We start from the raw sequence: 21,538 nt of genomic DNA on the forward strand, positions 1-21,538 counted from the left end.
GCTGACTCAAGAGTGAACGGGCCGTTCCAAGGTCGACTTGATGCTGAAGACATGTCGACAAAGTCGTCCTGCGGCATGCTCGCAGTCGGTACACGATGCCTTTGGGATGTCGGCGCCCTGAGAACCCGGCGCGCAATGACAGCGGAGGCCAGGGGAGACAGGCGATGGAGCCAACGGTCACGATAGACTGTGATCACAGCGAACAAAAATGCGCTCAGGACTTGGCTGGTGCGAACGCTTACGCGTCCACCGGGCGCGGGTCAGCAAAGAGGTGAGTCCACTTTTGACGCCTGCGGCGAGCACATTCTACAAGTCCGAGCCGGGGGTGTTGCGATGGGAAGAGCCTGAAGAGTGTCAGAAAGGCTGGATTGTCATTGCCTAGTTCTACGTAGTCATTGTCTCTTGTCGGGGATTACAATTTTGGTGGATGGCCAAGGGGCGGACGCTGCTGAGCACACCGTTGCCCATCATTAGACCGCTTAGCTAGGTGCAAGCCGTAACTCATATAAATCAGATAAATTGCATACATGAGCGCGTTAAAAGAACACTTTGTGAAGCAAAATCAATTTTCTTGCAAACCGTTTGAAACTTTATTTCATCAAGCCTTTCCGCGGAGGTGGGCCCTCAGGTGGTGCATACACATCTGGATCTGTGCTACGTCCTGCAGCGTAGGAGTGAGGAGGTTGCTGCAACTCGATACCTCCGTTGCCTGGTGCGTAAATGCCACCATAGGCTTGGTGTCCGGGGGGAACATTCGCGCTGTATTGCGGCGGCGCTGGTGGATAGTTCTGATAGTACGGGTCTTGTCTGTACCATGGTCTTGCGGACCAGCCGGTGCCGTAGTAGGGCCGAAGACCTTGTCGTCGGCGGCGGCGTGCGCTGCTGCAAGAGCACAAGAAGAAAGCGAGGAGGAAGAGGGCGATGACGACGACAAGGACGACCCATCGAACCCATGTGTCCCAGCTGGTGTAGTAGCAGTAGCCGTTGACGTCGCAGACGTATCTGTTTTCTCACGTTTTAGTAAACCTGGATGTTTCAAGATCGGTTTGCCTGGATCATGCCACACAATCTGGTAGGCACCTCGACCGAGAGCATGTGAAACGAGGTGGGACGTACCTCTTCGATAGAACAGCCATGGTTGGCTGGTCAGCTGTGGTGCCAAAGGCGTCGATGCAAGGCTGTCTGTAAATCGTGCTGAAGAAGCAAGAAACGGGATGGAAAGAAAAGAAGAGAGACTCGGGAGGGCGAAGCTGGAGATGGAAGCTCACAGGATTGGGGTGGCTTGCGCGGCCAAGACGTCAACATGGGCGGAGAATCCCTGCTAAACACAGCCTTGGACGTTCACTTGCGCTACGCTGTGACATACAAGTAGCCTGCCCTATCGTCTCCCTGGTCTCTGGTGACTATGTGAACGTCCGGTCACTGGATGTAGCCTCAAGATCGAGAGCGAAATCAGGCCTGCCATTTCCCATCATAGCGACGCTTTGAACTATCCCAGGAAAATCTGGTACACGAGTGGCCCGGCTGACTCGTCCCACCAGCCACTCGCATGCGTTCAGCCACTCCTGGGCGTAATCAAGATGAATGCGCCACAGATGCAATCGATGTATCAGCACATCGTCGATACAGCGCGCGGACAAACAGCGCAAAGCTTCATTCGCAAGAGCACTTTAATCCGTATGCTCTGGTCTTGAGTGTATGATGGATATGTAAAAGTCCTGGTCAATCTCGGCCGCCAAGATGATCGTGGGATGTCTATTACCTGCTTTTCAATCCGAGCCGACACCAACGCCACACACAAGCTAGTTACCCCATACAACGCGTCAGTACAAAGCATGTGTTGACTCTGAATTCAGAATTCGTCTGCCAAGAATATTTTTGCTCCTGCATGTATAATTACTGCCGGCCCAGCTTTGGCCGTGAAGATTTGAGACAACAGATATCAGCCATGATATTGACAGTCTTTGGAGCTGGAACAAAAACAATAGCACAGATAGCATCCAACGTGTTCGGAAGGCTTTCTCAGCGGTTGGGTTTTACTGCTACGTTCAGGGTCATTGGCAATCATAAAAGAGAGAACGTTGCCAACAATCCTGTTCTTGCGACGTGACCATCTTGCATTCTTGGACATTTGCAGAGGTCCTGACCCAAATCTGCAACAGTAGAGATAGTAGCCAAGTCGAAGGCTATCGAACAGAGAGCGAATAGCGAGGTTGATTTCGGACCCGGACAGAACAAAGATAGTTGTTGGAACAAACTATCAAACAGACGTAACCGCGAGTTAGTTTGTAATTGCTATATAGGATCATCATGATATTGCTGCGACGCCGCTTGAGTTTCTTCCTCCGCAAGCCGCCTGTCCTCTTCGTCCGCGGCGTATAGTGCGGAGCCGGCTGCAGTTGTGAGAAGGAAGAACATGTTCAAAACCGGCACGAGCTGCAAAACCAGATGAACAGTGCCAAACCTGTCCTGAGAAGTTAGCTCACAAATTCCGGTCAGCTCAATTGCGCTTGCGCACCATGCAAAGCTCCAACGTTTCCGCTTGATGAACGCCTTGCGTTCCCTTCTTCCCATGCCTCTCAGTTTGTAATATCTCCACATCAAAAGCGGGCCGGCTCTATATCCAGTTCCTATGAGGAACAAGGGAACTCCAACGTAGGGCACAAAGTTGATCGGCAGCAGCACCACCAATTCCACGATCTGTCGCAATGAAAACGGCGCAAACACAGCGCTCTTGACTGGCTTCCCCAACCTCCTGTATGGATCGATGCTGCCCTCCTCACTCGGCGCCACAGGTCTACTCTTTGCGACAAGAGCCTCGTGATTCTTGGCTACGAGCACGGAATCGAATATATCGACCTGTGTTTCGTCGACAAAGAATGCCTCGAACAGAAGCGCGACGATAGCTGCGCCCTCACCGAGCACTAACACCGTGGCATTAAACCAAGCGGACCGACCCTGCCAGATCATCAAGAAAGCGACCTGTATGAGGTATGTCCAGAAGAAGAGGTTGAAGAGGATGAAGAGGCTCAGAAGAGTGGCGGGGAGTAGGCGCGAGCGCAACAGCGGGTAAAGGAACGGGTGAAAGATGAAGTACACCACTCCCTGCGGTCCACACTCCTGTTAGCAACGTGCGCGCTCTTGAATACATGCATGGTTGTTCATAGAAGACGCCGACGACTGTAGGATGTATACCTTGAGTGGATAGAAGCCCGCACCCTTCGTTACAGCATGGTAGAGGCGCTGCGGCAACGTGCGCAGAGATGCAGGCTGCTGCGCGGACATTTTCTTGGGGACATCAGCTCGTGGAAAGCCAGCGTTGAAGAGTAGAGGGCATTTCTCCTCAGCTTTACGGAATACATGATCTTGGATACCTGGTACCTCATGAGCTGCAAGTTGCGTCACAAGGGTCCACCTTGCTGGAGGACGCCATATTCGGTAAGAGCCTAGTTCTAATTAGGGACTGATCCTTGGGGTCCAGATCGTTCTTTTCGTACTATTGCGAAAATACCGATGTGCCAACATTGATTTCTGTCTATCGTCGATGAGAAGCACCAACGAACTCGAAGAAAAGCCTTTTCAAATCAGGACCAGGTCTTCAAGCCCTCGCTTGACCGTGCGGAGACAGCTGCTAAACAATGGGCTTTATAAAAGTCGTTCCGCGCTTAGATAGACCGAGGCGTCAGAATATGGTATGGTGTACTCCGCAAGCTTGGGGGTAAATATATCTCTATACGAAGCCATTCTATTGAGTAGAGATATTGATGGACCCAAAATTGCAGATGTGGCCGAAGTACTCCGTACTCAGCTCCAATTGGTTACCGCGACAACCTTTTGAGATTAACTTATGCGTCAAGTTTTCCTGTTTTTGTTGTGCCTTAAGGCATCTCTCAGTTTAGACAATTTTCCAATGACCTCATGCTGATTTATAACATGGATCCAGTGCAAGAGTCGATTTCTTCGTTGTTCGTTCAAACGCACCGAATCAAACGAGTACCGACGCTTCTACTGTCATGATATGCGAAAGCACTTGAGAAGATAGGTACACGTAAGAAAGAGATCACAGTTTTTTGGAATCTGAAATTCTCGACCAAATCCATTGCATTACATCGTGTAGTAGACCTTTGCTATTTGTTGATTTTTTCATCACAAATGAATGCACGCCATTGAAACGTATGGCTGAGGCAAGCATCGCGACAAGAGGTCACATTGCTTCCCACTCATCCCACTATTTGCTTGTGAGCTACAGGCACATATATGAGCATGCAAGCTGAGAAGAGGACAAACGTAGCTTGTACGTCCTCGCTCTTGCGAATGTCTCGGGCCTCATTTTGAAGAATTTCCATCCACATTACAGTTGAAAGGCCAAATGAAAGAAACCCTGAACTCCATTTCTTCGAATCGTCACTGATTTATGATAAATTGGTGCATCATGCTAGTCTCATGGGGTGTCATTCACAGATTTGTGATTTCCCAAGTGCCAGTAAGTCCATCGTACTCCGTCTCGAGATCTTGGCATACGACAGTTGGGTGGGAAATCTTTAAAATAATAGGAAGTGTCGTATCGCTGAGGAGACGCAACAATCTTTTGCGATAGTGTTCCCCACGGGACTGGGAGGGGTCGCGCTGCCAGTCGTCGTTAGCGAGGTTAGCAAGACGTCTGAGGCCGTTATGAAGGTCGGCTTCAATGTCATTGGCCCAGTCTGAAAACTCTCGGGTCTCGACGGTGGAGCCGGCATAACCCACTGGTGTCTTAGGAGGCGATCCTGGTGCGCGGAATAAGTCGGCGGTAGGGACTTCGTTGCTCAAGTTGCTCTTGCGAAAAGCTGACTTTGGACGGATAGCCATGTAGAGTGGCTCAGAGGCGAGACCTAGAATAGGGTGAGCGGCTGCTACGATTCATGGCTTACCAAGAATGCTGGAAGGCCAAAGCGAATTGACAAAATTGTTGTTGCGGGTCCTTTGGTTTACTAGCTGTCGATGGCTCTCCTTTGTATCGTTCGTGCTGCTGCTTCCGCTCTGTCTGCTCGCTGCTCTCTAGCTTTGAAGGTTCCACGACCTCAGGTGAGGGTACAGAGAAGGGCAAAACAAGGACTACTTGAAACAACAAGGTAAGGAGTGAGACTTACTTTGAACTGAGTCTCCAAAACCTGACGGCGCTGGAGAGCCGGCCCTGCTTGCGGAGCTTTCTGTCAGTTCCTCGAGCAGCTCATTGACCTTTGGAAGGTCCAGGCCATTGGCGTGAGGAGAACCAGGCTCGTTCGTGTTGTGTGGCGAGTTGTCAGGCACGTCAGTCGATAGCTCGTAGAACTTGCCTGGATTCTCCTCTTGGATTTGGGTAAGAATGGCCCCAAAGTTAACGTGGGCAACGTTGCGAGGTGGGCGGCGCCCTTCGTCAGAGCCGAAAGGGCTTGAGGAGGTCAGTAGAGGGTTGCTAAGAGCGCGAGTGGGGCTGGAGTCGGAGTCGTCTGATGCAAGGCTGCTCGTACGAGTGTGGCCATCAGCAGTGTTTGGTGGAGTTGGTGGGTAGGAGCTTGGGGGGGTGATGGACATGAATGATTCAGACATTGTCGCGAGTGTTTGCAGAGGAAGGGTGAGCGCGAATCTTTGAAAAGGGGGATTTGTGGGGTATGGAAGAGCAGCTGCAATGGATTGTTGTAGAAGCGTCGGTTGTGGCTGCTGGACGGGTTTATGAACACGCTGCGTGACTGCTTGTTTTGGATTGTCCTGGTCCGGTCAGGTCGGTGAAGAGCGGGTGCGCGCGCGATGATGAACAACTAGCAGGCAAAGTGAAGCTTAAGATCTAGAGTTTTTATAAGTATAGTTATCTATAAATCATACTTTAGACCTAGATCACTTAAAAAGATGATAAATATAAGTCCTCTAGCTGTGAGACCTATCTATAGATCGAGACCTTTATAGGGTACTAAAAATTGTTCTTTAGCTAGATATATATTGATTACGGTTTATGTTTCTTTCACTTGAACATCGGTATTAGCTCAGATATATCTCGCGGCGGTTGTGCCCAGCGCATCTGCTAAGGTTTAGTCACTTTAAAGAGAGCTTAGGGACATAGCCATAGAAGAGGCTTCAATACGCAAGAAGTGTGCTGATATTTGGTGATTCGAACGTAAATTGCGTCTCTTTCAGGCTGGCCTTTGTCTGACCATGGACTAGTTTCGAGATCCAATCACAGCAAGGTCGTGGCGGCGCGAAATCGATTCTCACAAAGCAGTGAGACAGGCACGTCGAAAGCCACTCAGTTCTGTCTGTTGCGTGGTGCCGTCAGCAGAGGCGAAAATGCCTCAATTGCGAAATAGAGGTGCTAAGGAAGACAAGCTACTGCTTGGTACAAGTTGATACTCGCAAGATGTACCGACTAAGCGACCCGCACGTTGCAGCATTTCGCAACACGCACTTTTTTTTTTTAAGAAGAATATGAGTCAAAAATGCCATACCATGAGTGAGCACGAGCTTGTCCACGATTCAATCTCTCGCCATGGCCTGCTTCAGACAAGTCGCGCATGTGCAAGAGCAAGATTCGACAGCAGATCAGACTAGCTTCCATGTCACAAGTCCGATACAAAAAGAAGTAGGAAGGCATAAGGACTAGATGTCTTGCAGGTAGTGTCGCAAATAGCCGAGCTGCAAGATGTAGGAACAACCACAGAAAGATTATATCAATTTAGGGAGAATGCCATTCCTTATGATGATGCTACTGCATCCATTGAGTGATGGTAATGAATCTGAATCTTATGTAAGTCCTCTGCTCGCTATAGACGTCGCTTCTTGATCAATGCCGTTACCCAGCTCAATGAACCCACTAAGAAGGAGCCCGAGTGCGGGCATAGAGCCAGCCGCTGCAATCCTCCTTGCTCTACTGTTCTGTGTGGGAATCCGCACATCATCGGTCGTAATCATCCACGAGCCGTTAGATATATCATCGCTTGTCAACAAATCTTGTTCTGGGCGCGTGTCGACTCCAGGTGGTGAAAAGAGTACGGAGAATATGATGTGAAAGTTGGCGTCAAGGCCTGGATTCTGGCCTTTATCGCTTTGAACTAATGGAGTCTAGCCAGCGGGCGTTTCCTTTTCAAGAATCCTTGTCAAAATCTTGGGTCGGTCGTCCATTTGACACCAACATTTCATCTGCACCACCGTCACAGAAGGCTACCTATTCTGCATCTTCCATTCCTCGTCCTTCGCCCTGCTTCCGAACCTCACATTCTTAAGCATTGGCTTCCTGCAGCCTCGAGCTTCTGTCTCCAACTTCTTAATTGAAGAGAATTTCCTTGTGCGAAAAATGGTCGACACCGCCGCTTCTCCGGCCACGGAGTCGAAATCGAAGAATGCCATTGTGAAGCCTGAGAAGCCCGATGAGGAAGCGTTCAAGAAGCGCTCTGCCGAATTGGAGAAGGCGCATAAGGCCAAACAAGATGCTCTGGTGACTATTCTCCCGTCATTGTAAGCGCACCGAGATTTATCGTCGCTGACACTGCCATTCAGAAAGCGGTCAAGGACAAGCTCGACCTTGCAAAGCCGAAGGAAGGCTCCCCCGTCGATACGAGACGAAAGGAACTTCTTGCGCAACTCGCTGAGATCCGCAAGATTCAGGCTGGTGGCAAGGAGTCGCGACAAGCAATCATGGACAAGATCAAGCGTCTTGATGAGCAGGTCAAGTCGAGAATACAGGAACAAAAGAATGCCAAGAGCAAAGTTCCATACAAGTCTGTGGATGAAATTGACAGGCAGATCGCACAATTGCAGAAGCAGGTCGACGGGGGAATGATGAAACTCGTTGACGAGAAGAAGGCGTTGAATGAGATCAGCCAACTGAATCGCGCGAAGAAAAGCTTTGGCAGCTTCGACCAGTCACAGAAGAGTATTGATGAGCTGAAGAATCAAATCGCGGAACTAAAGAAGAGCTTGGATGATCCAGAGGCCAAGGCATTGTCGGAAAAGTACAATTCCATCCAGAACGAGCTGAATAAAATCAAGAGCGACCAAGATGAGGTCTACAAGAACCTCAACTCTCTGCGAGACCAGCGGACAAAACTTCAAGCAGAGCAACAGGAGGCCTGGAACGCACTCAAGGCCTACAAAGACGAGCACTACGAGAAGAAGCGCGCGTATCGTGAGTATGAGAATGAGGCCTACCGTATCCGCCGGGAGAAGCAGAAGAAAGAGCAGGAAGAATACTATGCTAGCAAGCGGCGGGAAGCTGCGCAGAAACGACTGGAGGAGGCTTCTGCGCCAGCTTACCAGGACGAGATCATGACCGCCGAAGGCTTGATTCGCTACTTCGACCCAAGCTCCGCACCAGCCAAGGAGGCTGCTGCTCCTGGGAAATATGCTGCTGCGGCGCAGCGCACAGTCAACGATGACGCTTTCAAGGGTATGAAGGTCGTAAAGAAGGATGACGAAGACTTTATGAACCTTGGTGGAGGCAAAAAGAAGAAAGGCGGTAAGAAAGGTGGTGCTGCTTCAGCGACTGAAAAATTCAACCTCAATATTGGCGTCCTCGAAGATTTGAGCAAGGTCAAGGTTGATGCGCCATCGAGCCAGGCGGATGTCCCTCACGTTGTTGAGCAGCTAAAGGAGAAGATCGCACAATGGAAAGCCGATCAGGATAGGAAAACACAAGAAGTGAGCTTGAGACCTACTTGCGCCCGACTGCTAGAACTCTCACTAACTACGAGTAGAACATTGCCAAAGCCAAGAAAGAGATTGAGAAGCTCGAGGCCGAGGCTCAAGCCGGTGGCGAAGGTTCCACGGACCACGCAAGGAAGCCGGCGCAGAAGAACGCTGGTCTCAACGGTCATGCGAGTGCCGAAGCCGAGCTTGCTCAGGAGAAAGATGCCATTGCCGACGCAGCTAAAGAGCTTGCTGAGGCAAAGATCGAGGACAACGCATAGACCAGTTGTCGTAGCACTGGTATCACCGCATCCACTCATTTTCTCACTAGCATCCTCTTGATCTCAATCGTCCCTTTTTCAAACTCAAACACCTGACGACATGTATGAAAAGCCATGGACTATGTATGCGCGCTTCGGGCATTCTTCAGGCACATATTCTTTAAAAAAACAACCTGCCAAGTTTCTTTTATATCTTCGGAACTTTATCTTGCAAGCGATGACCAGATCTGCGAATGCGCCAGCAGCTCTCTCACTGGTCAAAACGTTATTCTGGGCTAGATTAGGATGTCATCCTCAATGCTTCGCACAATAAGTGCGGGCAATGCTCGTGGTAGACATAGGTCACAAAATTTGCACTTGAAAAGTTTCATTCACTAAAATCATTTTTTTGTCTTGCATATAATTTTGGTCCCTTCCGGCTCAGTACTTTGAATCCACCATTCTCGTCATGCATGGCTACGATCATGACTAACGGTTATGGCTGACGAACACAACTATTAAGTATGGAGTTTCTTCGCCTCGACTCCTTCAGGAAGATACACCTCTGTCAGATCATACAAGGCATTGCCGGCTTCGATCATAGCAAGCGATTGGCGATATATCTTGATTCTTTTGTCCTCGGGGTCAGCTGCTGCTCCACCAGCAGTTGTATTAGCCGTTGGCATCTTTCCTTCGATCAACACACAATGCTCCGGTACTAGCACAGCTTTGCTTTTGGGGGAGTATGTTCCGGTCCTGTCATGCTCTTTACTGAATAGGCGGCCAAGCCATGCAGTTCCTTGTGGTCCGAACTTCCCATCGATGTGAAAGCCAACTTTGAAGTCGCTTTCCGGGTCTGGATGTCGAACAACTAAGCCAAAAACCAAGGAATATATATTTGCTTTCTCCTTGTCATTCTCGCCGATTGCCCATGTGACGATGTTGTCCCCCAGGCGCCCGGATCCTCTTTTCAGGTCTTGTTCGCTAGATCCGCTAATGATGATGTGATGGCTCAGTTCGAATTCAGAGGTTCTCTTCACATCTGCCCTCATCTCTGCCTTTGCCTGAACATCTGCGCCGAGGGAGCCTCCTAAGGCGGCCTCACGTGTTTCGTTCGATGTCGTAGGCATGACCGTAATGGGATACCTAGGCTCGAAGCATTTCGTGTACGGCTCCGTCTGATTCTGGCCTGGTTCCACTCGGCTCAGCGTCAACGTGATCTCTGCCGATCGCGGACGATCGTTGCGATTTTTATATGAAGATTTGGTGAATATTACTTCGTAAAGCAGCAGAGAGGCAGCTTCACTGCTCTCCCCGTCGAGATGACCATGAATAACGCATTTTGGCCTGACATCGGCTTTGTGATTGCCTGCGCTATATTGGAAGATTGACGCCTCGACTGTTGTTTGCGACTCTAGTTCCTCCTTGGGAACGAAGGTTATACTAAAAGGCTTGAATTCGGGGTTCTGGTTATTCTGCGGCGCCATTGTAGAGAATGGCAAAGGATCCAAAGTGAGACAAGTTTATTTGGGATCGAATAAAGTATCTAATGGCTAGCGTTTTAATTCCTGATATTATTTTATTTTTCAAACCCTCACCGGTCAGCGGGAGGCCGTTTGGATCAATCAGTTGGACAGAGCCTCAAAATCAAGCCTATAAGGGGAGGCTGCTGCTGGCTGCGCCCCGCTCGACACTTCTCGCCCTCGCTTCTTTTGCAGGGGCGCGCAGATGGCTTGCAGCTTGCCGCCGGGGCCAGCTGGTCATGAGCGATCAGGAAATGTGCTGAGCAGGAACATAAGTCGACGCGCGGAATCTCATTCAATGCGCTGCTTCAGCGTGTGTTCACGTCACCTAGAGCTGGTGATAAGATATGGCGTACAGAACAGTTCAAGTGGTAGATTTCCTAACTTTCAGCTTCTTTCCCAAGAGAACTGACCGTCTTCAGACCAATGTATACGATCAGGCTAGTGCAGATGACCTAGCCAGCAAGCTCAAGGACGTGGGGAATCATGCCGATATTTTTGAGGAATTGCGACGACGTTCTGTCAATGCTAAAGATGAAGTCAGACGCGTGTTTTGCGCGGTCTGCAACGAAAGCAGGAAGACGGATGATCTTGGAACGACAAGAGAAGAGTCAAGAATTCTTCGGGAAGTTGCTCTCAAGATGATTGACGATGTATACTGCGGTCCTTGTGTTGCTCTCCCAGGTCAGCAGCTGAATCCTGATGGCGACTTGGCCCAATACGAGCAGTCCTCACTTCAAGGGGCTGCTCAGCAGAACGACGAAGAGATCGTCAAAAGATTGCTAAGACGCACACCAGACACTGATGAGGAGAAACTGCGAAGAGCCATCCTTCATGAAGATGAGGATGGCAAGACTGCCCTTGTATTTGCAATTCTCAATCAATCGCCTGAAATTGTGGAGCTCCTCATCGACACTGAGCCATTGCTGCTAAAACAAAAGTACCTGCTGCTCTCAATCCTCAGCTACTTCACACTGTAGTAACGGTAGCACAGAAATTTGAGAGGATTTACGCCTCTACATAAAGCAACGCATACATATCTCGAGGCGTTAAAACGACCGAATTCTTTCTCGATAGATAACCTAGAAAGAATCATCCTTATGATCGCCAGAAAAGAACCGTCATTGTTGACGACTCTGGATAACCAAAAGATACCCCCGTTTGCATTCGACCAGGAACGTATGAAGCGACTGGATAACGAGAAAAGATGTGCTGCTCGCGACTGGTTCTTAGAACTTATCTGTGAATTTGTCAAGGATCAGGCACTGGAATCAGCGGCATACCAGCGCGGTATCTACAATACCCAAAAAAATCATGTTGATACTGTTCTGATAGAATGTAGGGTCCACATGCCGAGTCACTCTTAGCCTAGGAGATCTTGACTTCAAGGACTCCCAAGAAGATCCAAAGTTACAGGCTAAAATATTTGAAGCGTTCGTTGACCGTTTTCAACGTGTTCGAGGTGTCGAGCTAGAGTCAACTTTGGCTGAATTAGTCCTGCCTGACATGACCTTTGCTGGGGACGTCAAGATACATGCCTGTATAAGAAAACTTTTCGAAAAACTAGAAGAATTTCCCGTCTCTAAGATAGTGAGTCTCAGGGTTTGGGACAATCCACTTCGTCCACTACCTAGCAGCGATATAGCAGACATAGTCGAAAGATTTCAAGTAGCGGAACTTGACTGGTACAGGATTAACCTTGACCTCGAGGCCTTTAGCGATCGAGCAAAAGAATCCATTCGAACCCTTCACCTTTATTCAGATGGTAATTGGGGGTCTTTGTTCCATTGGACAGACTGGTGTGGCTTCCCCACTTTCCCAAATGTACGTGTTCTAAAACCTGTACATCATGCAACTGCCCCCTAACAGTAGGCAGCTGAAGGATGTTCACATCTACATTGTGGATGAAAGTGAAACATATGTATGTCTTGTCTTATTTACTACGATGCCGTACTGAATTCGTCAGAGAGATGAGGCCGTACAAGAACAATTAGATGCTTTGTGCGACAAGGTCAAAGAAAGGAGACTTCAGGAAATAATACCCAAAATTCCTCTTCGAGAAGACGGGACGAAGGTTCGCGCCAGTGTTGAGATCATTCCCAAACATCAGCCGCTCCATTTAACGGGTTTCCGCCCTCCAATAATTAATGCTAGCGACAGGTGAGCAATATTTCTATTACATGATTTTAATTAAAGCTGTACCAGTTGTACTAACTTAATGTTTCCTAGATTTTTCAGCGTTTTTGACAAAGTACACAAGTTCATGAGGAGTTCCGATCAGAATATTTTTCCTCCCGCACGCGTCCGCTTCGGAGGTCTACGACGGCCGGCCAGAAATGTTTCTCGGATCAAAGTTGCTGTAATTGATAATGGCTTTGATCACTGGCAGCCAGCTTTCCAAGATAAAATCGGGAAAGCCAAGTCGTTTGATACAGGGTTTCAAGAAAGAGACCGTAACGTCATGCGTCCAGCATTTATGGCTTCTGAAGGACATGGTACCCAGATGGCATCTCTCATCGTTCAGATTAATCCAGAGGTTGAGCTTTGGCTCTATAGAATAAATTCTGGACGAAAAGGACACGACATCGATGCAGCGGTACAGGTATGTGTTAGCGGGATGAATGTTTACAATTCTATTGAATCTGACCGTCCTCAAGGCAATAGAGGAAGCGACCGCTGATGGTGTTGATATAATGAACTTGAGCTGGACCATAAACTACGATCGCGACAACAAGCTCAAGGATGCTGTCGAGGCTGCTGCTCAGAAGAACATCTTGATCTTTGCTTCTGTTTCGGACAACGAGCAGCCCGCTGGCAATGTCTATCCAGCTGCCTACAAAGATTCAGTGATTAGAGTCATGGCTGCCGACGTGTATGGAAGAAGAATGGCGAAAGCCCGCCGTGATGTCGATGTTATGATTCTTGGACAGAGCCTATCAACATGGGGCTTGAGCTGGGTTTCGAAAAAGCCGGAAATAGTTTCTGGCTCATCTGCTGCAACAGCACTTGTATCCGGTCTTGCATCTGTTCTGCTCTACTATGTTCAGTGCGCCAACGCAGAATCTGACCCTAGGAGATCTGACTGGCGGAAGGCGAAACAAAGGACGATAATGCTTCAGTTGCTCACAAAGATGCGGCTTGGTGAGCCAAGAAAGGATGGGAAAGGCGTATTAATTGACCCCTATGTGTTGTTCGAGGAAAAGGCAGAGAGCGATGAGAGCGATTTTGATTGGAAGCGAACTTTTGATATTGCCAGCTTACTGTCGAGGAAGTGAGGCCCGGCTGTTCTGAGATGTGGACGCCATATTCGCTCATCGACGCAAGCTGGTACCCAAAAGGCGGAGGCTAAAAAAACCCGTTTTAATGTTCTAACGTGGTCGCGGTGACGCATGGAGGGATTGCCTTCAAATTTTGATTCTTCTGCGGAGGATCTCTTGAAGCAAATATCATATTTTGGATTGGGAGTCATTTCAAACTCCACAGGGCGTGGCGTATTGTTGCCTACAAGAGATACCATCTTCGTCTGCCAATTTCGTCCTACGGAGTCCAATAGGATGCTCGTATTTCTTCAGCTGCGGGGCTGTAGTTTTGTGGCGTTTTCAGCTCGCCCTACGGCGAGGCCGCACGACGACATGTCTCAGGTAGCCTCCTGCCTTTCCGCCGACGGTCAATCTGCCTGCTCCAAAATTGGGTTCATGAGAATATGTGAAGTTGCTATCATTATGCTTTGCATTATTGTGGTTGATCAAGAATATGGACGAAACCGATAGCTACATCTTTACGGATCATGGCATAAGGGCTGACGATACGGCTTCATTCGAGATAGACGACGACATCTATGCTGCCTCGGGTTCACCCAACGACCATGAATCCTGGGGGCTTAATGATCTTCTTGCGCACACCGGCAGTCGATTCGAGGAAGAGTCTGGATGGAATAACGAGGTAATAAACTTACCGCAAAGCGCGTCTTCGAAGCCGTATTTGTCAAGACGTAATCGCCACTGGGACATTGTCCGACAGACCTTCTTGACTCCCGGTCTAAAATTAATCTACGAGCCCCAAGGTCAGCTTGTACAAGATTGTATCCCATGCGAGTAAGCAATATGTTCTTAGATCATGTTGTTGGCAGTCGTTGATCATATATTTAGTGTCGTCCTTATACATGGACTCGGAAGCAATGCGATATCTACCTGGCAGAGCCGCTCAAGTAACTGCTTTTGGCCAGAATCTCTTTTGCCGAACAGCCTTCCCGGTGCCCGGGTCATGACATTTAGTTATGATCAAGGTTCAAGCACTTCGAGCCCCCAGACATTTAGAAGTGTTGCGAACAAACTACTCCTAGATCTGTCGAGCTTTCGGAGAGATTGTCAAGACCGTCCTCTGGTCTGGTTGGCTCATAGTCTAGGCGGATTTATTGTGAAAGCCGTAAGTCTTGCAGTCCCCATAAGCTTTCATAGGATTTAATCATCACAGGCTTTGTCCGAAGCAAGAATATCGGGATTTGGAGAGCCAAATCTGAAATCCATCGAAGAAAACACCGCAGGAATCATCTTCTTCGGAACCCCACATCGTGCCCTGAGCTCATTAGGCTGGATGTATGCTCTATCGAAAATCGCAGTCTTCGACCATGTTGAAATTGATGTATTGGATACCCTGAAGCCCAACTCCACCATCGAGCATCTAAGTCAGTCATTTGACCAGAATTTAGACACTCTGAGAGTATTGATATACTCATTCTATGAAACCAATCCTACGACTGCCGGAGGAATGCCCATGCCTGTCAGCACAACGGAAATATTTCTTTCAATATTCATACTAATGGCTTTGCAGATAACAAGTGAGGCAAATGCGTTATATCATCCCTCAGAAAGAGTGGGATTCTTGAATGGCGACCATAATAGCATGTGTCAATTCGAGAATGAGTCTCAGCCCGGATACAGACAAGTGATTTCTGCTATCAAGGATATCTTACTTAATTACAATGGACCCGGTAAGTCGGTCATGAGATAAGAATAATCTATGACTAAATTGTGTATAAGGCCAACAGCATCGTTCTACTAGCTCATTGCTGAGGATGGTCGGCATTGAAGATTCGCCGTCAACAGGTATGTAGCCAAGAAACAATGTATTTGATTCTTAAGCTTAGATTATACAGAAACGAAGAGTTACGCTATGACGACATCCGAGACGCATTTTTCCAAGTCCATCATCACGGAACCTGATGAGTCTAGAGACGAATATCAATGTACGCGTAAGGGTATGACAGCTGAAATGAAGTGATTCTGATGATAATTCAGGGAAAGCTGACCGTATACGCGAATTATTCCCTGTACACAAAAACAAATGGACTGGTGATCTTCCATTTCATAACTCTTGTGATTGGATCGCAAAAACAGAGGAGGCAAAAGCCTGGCTGCACGGGACTGAATCCTCAGATCGTTCCAACCTCCTACTTCTTTCTGGAGCTCCTGGCACTGGAAAATCGGTAGGTGTGCGATACCTTATCGAACATCTTCGGAAAGATCTCCGGAATCAAAGTCTTTCTTTATTTCCTCGACCTCATGTCCTTCACTACTTTCACAACTTCCATACCGAGTCTCCTGCTGCGGCTCGCCATGTTTTCAGCGAGTTGATTGCACAAATGTTGGACACGAATTTATCTCTCGTGCGACATTTTCCGGATGATTTCTTTGAGAAGTTGGAGTCGAAAAAACGGAAAAAAGACGATTGGCCCGCAAAGAACTTGTTACCTCCAATGGATAACAATGAAGCACATGAAAATGGAGACTTGCTTGATGATGGCAATCTCTCCATCATATTGCTGTCTATGCTTCGCGACGCCGAGGTTTCACAAGTCTTTCTCCTTCTCGACGGCTTGGACGACCTTGAAATTTCGACTTCCCAGCTCACCCTTCTGCTTTGCGAAGACTTTTTGACCATGGATGGTAAGCGTTTATGCTTTACTTGCGGGATTGGAAAGCAAGCCGAGACCATGAGACTTTGGGCGGAGAATCGACAAGCCAAAGTTATCTCTTTCGACAGGAGACCAATGGATAAAGCAAGCAAACGTCGGGTCAACACGATTACTGCTGAGAGATCTTGGCGGAGAAGTGCTATCATGTCCCAAGTTCAGACCGGGATCGACGATCGATTGCTTTATCCAACTCAATGGAGTAGCTCCTACCTGTACAGAAATATCCTACACAACACTTGCACCAAATTCACGACCGAACAGGAGGCTACACTTTTCTTCAACCAGCTTGCTGCACGGCTTAGCACTAGTCCAGATGATACGGTTGAGGAACCCCAAGCGATTTGGGTGCTCTGCCAGCTGCTTGTTGAAAGGTTGTCAGAGAGAACTGACCCTCTTCCTATGATCACATTCTGTTTCATTGCTCTCGCACGACGGCCATTGACTTTAGATGAACTTAACGATTTCATCGCGGTGGTAACCTTCCGGTTGGAACATGCGACAACAAGCCTGCTGGACTTGTCAGTCGAGACAGGGGTTAGAGCGACGACATTCTCATCTTTATCTCTTCCGTTGACGACAGCGCGTGATAAAAAGCTCGAAGTTGAACAACTCGAACCACGACACATAGTTGATTTGTCTCGATGGCTAGCTGCTGAACTTCCGGGTCTTGTGGACACTCGACAGTCTGTCGTCACGATCGTCCATCAATATGTCAAGGACACTGTAATTCGAACTCTAGTTGACAAGGGTAGTCGAGAAGATGTGGAGGGAGAGATATCTATTGTTTGTCTAGAGTTGACAAAGCTATTGCAAGCTGGACAACATCTCCGTGGCTCAGATAAACAGACTTACGCGTTGTCCGAGTGGTCGATGCACGTACAACATGCTCCGGCACATTCAGGAAAGGTGAACAGCCTTCTGCAAGAGATCATGGATAAACAGCGTGATGTAGCATCCCTCTGGCTTAAAGGAGCGAGACGTAAGTGCCCTCCTGAGTCATTGGATATAGCTTGCGTGCTTTCTGCGTTCAACTTGCATCATAACCTACAGAATCTAGCCAAGGATGTGGTTTTACCTGATTGTGGGAACGTTCTTTCTCTGCCGCTTCGTATTGCTGCATCAAATGATGCTCTCGAAGCTCTAAGATTTTTGTCAGACGAGCGAGGTCATGATATACATCTTCTCGACCAGCAGAAACGATCACTGATGTTCTATGCAATCTGGGCTGGAAGCACTCGAGTTCAAGGATATCTAAGTACGAATCTCACATCAAATCAAGAGGCTGCACCCGCTGTTATCCAAGCTCTCGCAACAAAAGGTAACTTGACGGGTATACCGAACACCTTGCTTGCACGGGCCGATTTTCAATCAAAGGTGATGCGCTCAGCAGCTTTTGAGGGCAATTTTGGGCTTATCGATGTGTTCATTAAGCGATTCAAGCTGAATTTCACTACCTTGCAAAGCACACTGGAAGATGCTGTGCGAGGTCAGCATAAATCAGTCGTCGAAAAATTATTAACAATATTCGAGCAGCAAAAGATCCTTGGTGAAAAAATGGTCAAATTAGGAGAAAGTCTAAGGCTAGCAGCAAAACGGGCAAATATTGAATTGGTGGAACTACTGCTTGAACATCGAGCAGACAGCAACGATCAGTCGCCGCGCAAAGTGTCCGCTTTACACTACGGAGCCCAGAGTGGAAAGATCCAACTTGTTAATATTCTTGTTCGTGCTGGAGCATACCGATCGCGACCTGATGGAAAAGGTCGTACGCCCCTTCACTGGGCGGCGGAACGAGGTCACACCTCAGTCGTTGAGTATCTGATCACTACTTCTGATAAAGGGGATAACAACGGTCAGACAGCCCTGCATCTAGCCTGTGCTTGTGGTTCCTTCCCTACGGTTCGAAAATTACTGGATTATGGCTCGAGTGTCAACAAGCGAGATTTTCAAAAAAGAACTTCTTTGCATGTGGCGGCCAGAACTGGTGCAGTGGATCTCGTCAAAATGTTGCTTGATGAAGGCGCTGACCCAGAGCTTTTGACGGCTTCCAAAAGGACGCCATTGCACGAAGCAGCTTCAGGTGGTTGGGCTGAAGTAGCTGAAGCAATTCTAGCAGTTGGACCGTCCGAACTCGTCGACAAAGTTGATGTGTTCCAGAAAACCGCGTTACACTATGCTTGTGCGAATAAACGCTCCGCCACTCTGATTGGTCTGCTGCTTGACCATCATGCTAACATTCTTGCTGAAGACAAGCTCAAGAGGCTTCCAATCCACTACGGTGCTGCTGAAGGAACGGCAGAAATGGTGAAGCTTCTGCTGCCGTATGGACGAGACTCTACAGACTTCTTCAATATGACGCCTCTGAATTATGCAGCAAAGAATGCAAAGCCCGAGATCATAAAGGTATTGCTTGATTCGGCACTTTCAGAACTCCCCGACAACGTGTCCAGCAAAGTTGCACACGAGAGAGTCGTCAGCATGCTTACAGCATCTAACAATAATGCTAAAATGAGCTTTCATTACGCTGCGGAGCACCGTGACCCGGAAACTTTTCAAGAATTGGCGAACTATTTCTGGCTAAACAGAGGAATGCACGCCGCCGAAGAGGAACTTAGCGTGTGGCGAGAGCAATGGCTACGTATCCTGAATATTCCGGACGCAAGGGATAACACAGTTCGTCGGCGGGCTGAGATGAATCCCAAACTTTTGGACTTTCTACATCATGTGGAGCCCCGGGTCTACGGTGCTGAAAGACATCATTCCACGAAACCGGTGGCTTCATACCTTAGCAAAAAAATCACGTGGAGATTTCCTGTCAACTTTGCTGTTTCCAAAACCCGCAAAAATCACTACATTCTACCCCCCGGTATCCAGTTTCCTCTGAAGAAACTAGCATCTCTACCCTCGTCTCAGAGACGTAGCGTATTATGCGCTTACCAGAGCACTGAAGAATGTCGCTGGAACGACACAATTGCAATCAAAACTATTCCACTGCAGCAATCTAGATTAGCTGTTGCGAGCTATTCTGCTCAGTTTGAAATTTTGGAGAGCTTACATCACAATCACATCTCGGCGATACTTGCAACGTATGAGCAAGGCCTAGTTTTCGGAATGGTCATCTTTCCTGTTGCTGCATGGAACCTAGAAACTTACTTGCAGCATATTTCGAAATTCAATAGCCGACAAACAATTCGGCGTGGGGAGGTTCCAGCCATCCATCCATTTGTCCGACACCTTCGAGGATTCTTTAGCTGTCTACTTAACGCGATGAGATACATCCATGAGAACGCCAAAAGACACAACGACATCAAGCCATCCAAAATACTCATTGATGTCCACCACAATGTCCTCTTCGCAGATCTTTCAGTTTATCACCATGACACTCGCTTAGATGGGGAGTGGGTCAATTCAGATGATGTGTTTGAATCGACTGATATTCCGCAGAGATTTAAACCTCCTGAGGTTAGCGAAATGAGTGAAGATCGGAGGCATGGGTTCGCCGGCGATGTCTTTGCGTTAGGTTGTATCTTCTTTGAAATGCTTAGTGTGATTATGCACCAGCGAATGGATTACGCGCAAACCTCGAGACGGAATTCAATACGCGATTCTAAAAAGGTCCATCAACACACAATATTTCTTTACCGGAATCATGTCGATGACCTGAAGTTGTGTCTTGACCAGCTTAAAGAACAACGAGACGAGCTCATCTACAGTGGTGCCAAAGATCTGGAATGCTTCACAGACAGTGTCTTTGATGCCGTCAAAATGATGATTAGCGAGGACGTGCATGTTCGTGATCGACTTGACTTGGCAGAGCTCGAAGACTTATTCCACGGGGTGGGCGTTAACATCTGCACTCTCTGTAAAACTTCATCCAAATCGAAAAGCGGCGATCATCTGTTCCCATCCTCCTTTGAACAGACTGTGCATCGCTCATACACCTCGGAAACTACATTATCGCTTCAACTCACACCTGAAAGCGATAATTCAGAGTCTGCCGATGTACAAGAGATGAGCCATGTCCGGATGCCGATTCGCGCTCACGATAATCATAATATCGATGTTTCTGAGTCTAAGGTGACGGAATCACTTGCCTCAACCCATGGACTGGCTGAAGTTGTTGCTTCCAATGGATCAGATATGGGAGAAAATGGAAGAGGTAAATTCCTTGAGGCCCTCACTACTTCATCACATCCTTCCCAATCATCCAATGGAGTTGGGGAACAAATTTCAGGGCCTCCGCCGCAATACAAAAATAGAGAGGAGTTTGTCGATTACAAAGGAGGCTTTAAGGAGCATGCGGGAGATGCAGCTTTCAAGCACACAAGCCCTGACCCCGGTAAGCAGACGAGGCCTGACGCGCCAGCCTCAGGTACTTCAGTTCATGCGGAGACTGCTGTTTCTTCCGACCAATTACCGCTTCCTGAAGCAGTTGATAGGCCTTCTGGAACCGATTTTGGGACGCACCAATTGGATAAAGGTCGTTCGAGGTCATCGGATTCTCGATCATCTCCAAGTCGACTGAAGTTGGTAAAGCGGCTTTCGAGAATTCTCAAGAAGTAGGTCGTTCTCATGGATACCGAGCGCTTTTTTGTTAGGTACTATTTGTAATTTACTTTACTTTACTGCCAAATCTTCTTGGTTATCCATGTTTAATTTTGATACTATTCGCGTGGTATTTCGGCTCAACAATAAGCGAGCAAGCAGTTCATCATGGCCAACAAGTCACAGATATTATCGTATGTGGGTTCATCAAACATTGTGATTAGCGACAGGGTGCTAATTTGCCGTTCTAATTCGACCTTCCCATTAGCAACTCCAAGCCCACAGAAGATTACAAACCAATGTTCGTCACGCTTCGTTGATTGTGTTTTTCATAATCTGGATGACCATTTTCCGTGATACCTTCGGCCTACGGTAACCATTTACCGTCAGATTGGAATGCGACGTCCATTGACTTCAATGAAACTTATCCAAAGCGGAATAAAAGCGGGGCACTACAGTGAATCTCCCTTTTTTGATGATAATTCCTCGAATATCCAGTTTGATTTCGGGATAACACCGACCTTCCCCGACCAACCCCAGATTTCCCCATACCCCAAAGCTTTAGTGGATACGATCGTCTGGAAAGTTAACTAGCCTACAAC

The 21,538-nt window shown here is 48.0% G+C and overlaps 7 protein-coding genes across 7 annotated transcripts; 3 read left to right on the plus strand and 4 right to left on the minus strand.

Moving 5' to 3' along the window:
* Positions 1-352: 352 nt before the first annotated feature.
* On the minus strand, positions 353-1,338 carry PV09_03485 (uncharacterized protein). The gene is made up of 2 exons (XM_016356690.1): positions 1,117-1,338; positions 353-1,002 (listed from the first exon to the last, which is right to left on the minus strand). Exons 1-2 carry the CDS (start codon positions 1,134-1,136, stop codon positions 591-593), a joined length of 432 nt encoding a protein of 143 aa, XP_016215483.1. The 5' UTR covers positions 1,137-1,338; the 3' UTR covers positions 353-590.
* Positions 1,339-1,717: 379 nt separating this feature from the next.
* Positions 1,718-3,353, minus strand: PV09_03486 (uncharacterized protein). Its single transcript, XM_016356691.1, has 2 exons — positions 3,196-3,353; positions 1,718-3,105 (listed from the first exon to the last, which is right to left on the minus strand). The coding sequence occupies exons 1-2, from the start codon at positions 3,283-3,285 to the stop codon at positions 2,296-2,298; spliced, it is 900 nt and encodes a 299-aa protein (XP_016215484.1). The 5' UTR covers positions 3,286-3,353; the 3' UTR covers positions 1,718-2,295.
* Positions 3,354-4,109: 756 nt separating this feature from the next.
* PV09_03487 (uncharacterized protein) lies at positions 4,110-5,758 on the minus strand. The gene has a single exon (XM_016356692.1). The coding sequence runs from the start codon at positions 5,566-5,568 to the stop codon at positions 5,095-5,097; it is 474 nt and encodes a 157-aa protein (XP_016215485.1). The 5' UTR covers positions 5,569-5,758; the 3' UTR covers positions 4,110-5,094.
* A 1,379-nt stretch (positions 5,759-7,137) lies between these two features.
* PV09_03488 (uncharacterized protein) lies at positions 7,138-9,533 on the plus strand. Its single transcript, XM_016356693.1, has 3 exons — positions 7,138-7,444; positions 7,507-8,646; positions 8,703-9,533. The coding sequence occupies exons 1-3, from the start codon at positions 7,304-7,306 to the stop codon at positions 8,913-8,915; spliced, it is 1,494 nt and encodes a 497-aa protein (XP_016215486.1). The 5' UTR covers positions 7,138-7,303; the 3' UTR covers positions 8,916-9,533.
* On the minus strand, positions 9,290-10,492 carry PV09_03489 (uncharacterized protein). The gene has a single exon (XM_016356694.1). It carries the CDS (start codon positions 10,379-10,381, stop codon positions 9,413-9,415), a length of 969 nt encoding a protein of 322 aa, XP_016215487.1. The 5' UTR covers positions 10,382-10,492; the 3' UTR covers positions 9,290-9,412.
* Positions 10,493-10,694: 202 nt separating this feature from the next.
* On the plus strand, positions 10,695-13,843 carry PV09_03490 (uncharacterized protein). Its single transcript, XM_016356695.1, has 8 exons — positions 10,695-10,788; positions 10,840-11,357; positions 11,412-11,707; positions 11,760-12,241; positions 12,294-12,338; positions 12,384-12,577; positions 12,647-13,019; positions 13,075-13,843. The coding sequence occupies exons 1-8, from the start codon at positions 10,765-10,767 to the stop codon at positions 13,690-13,692; spliced, it is 2,550 nt and encodes an 849-aa protein (XP_016215488.1). The 5' UTR covers positions 10,695-10,764; the 3' UTR covers positions 13,693-13,843.
* A 234-nt stretch (positions 13,844-14,077) lies between these two features.
* Positions 14,078-21,092, plus strand: PV09_03491 (uncharacterized protein). Its single transcript, XM_016356696.1, has 7 exons — positions 14,078-14,511; positions 14,566-14,842; positions 14,891-15,196; positions 15,248-15,407; positions 15,457-15,522; positions 15,573-15,662; positions 15,715-21,092. Exons 1-7 carry the CDS (start codon positions 14,171-14,173, stop codon positions 20,952-20,954), a joined length of 6,480 nt encoding a protein of 2,159 aa, XP_016215489.1. The 5' UTR covers positions 14,078-14,170; the 3' UTR covers positions 20,955-21,092.
* The last annotated feature ends 446 nt before the right edge of the window (positions 21,093-21,538 follow it).

The sequence above is a fragment of the Verruconis gallopava genome, assembly GCF_000836295.1.
Source record: "Verruconis gallopava strain CBS 43764 unplaced genomic scaffold supercont1.9, whole genome shotgun sequence".
Lineage (NCBI taxonomy): Eukaryota > Fungi > Ascomycota > Dothideomycetes > Venturiales > Sympoventuriaceae > Verruconis > Verruconis gallopava.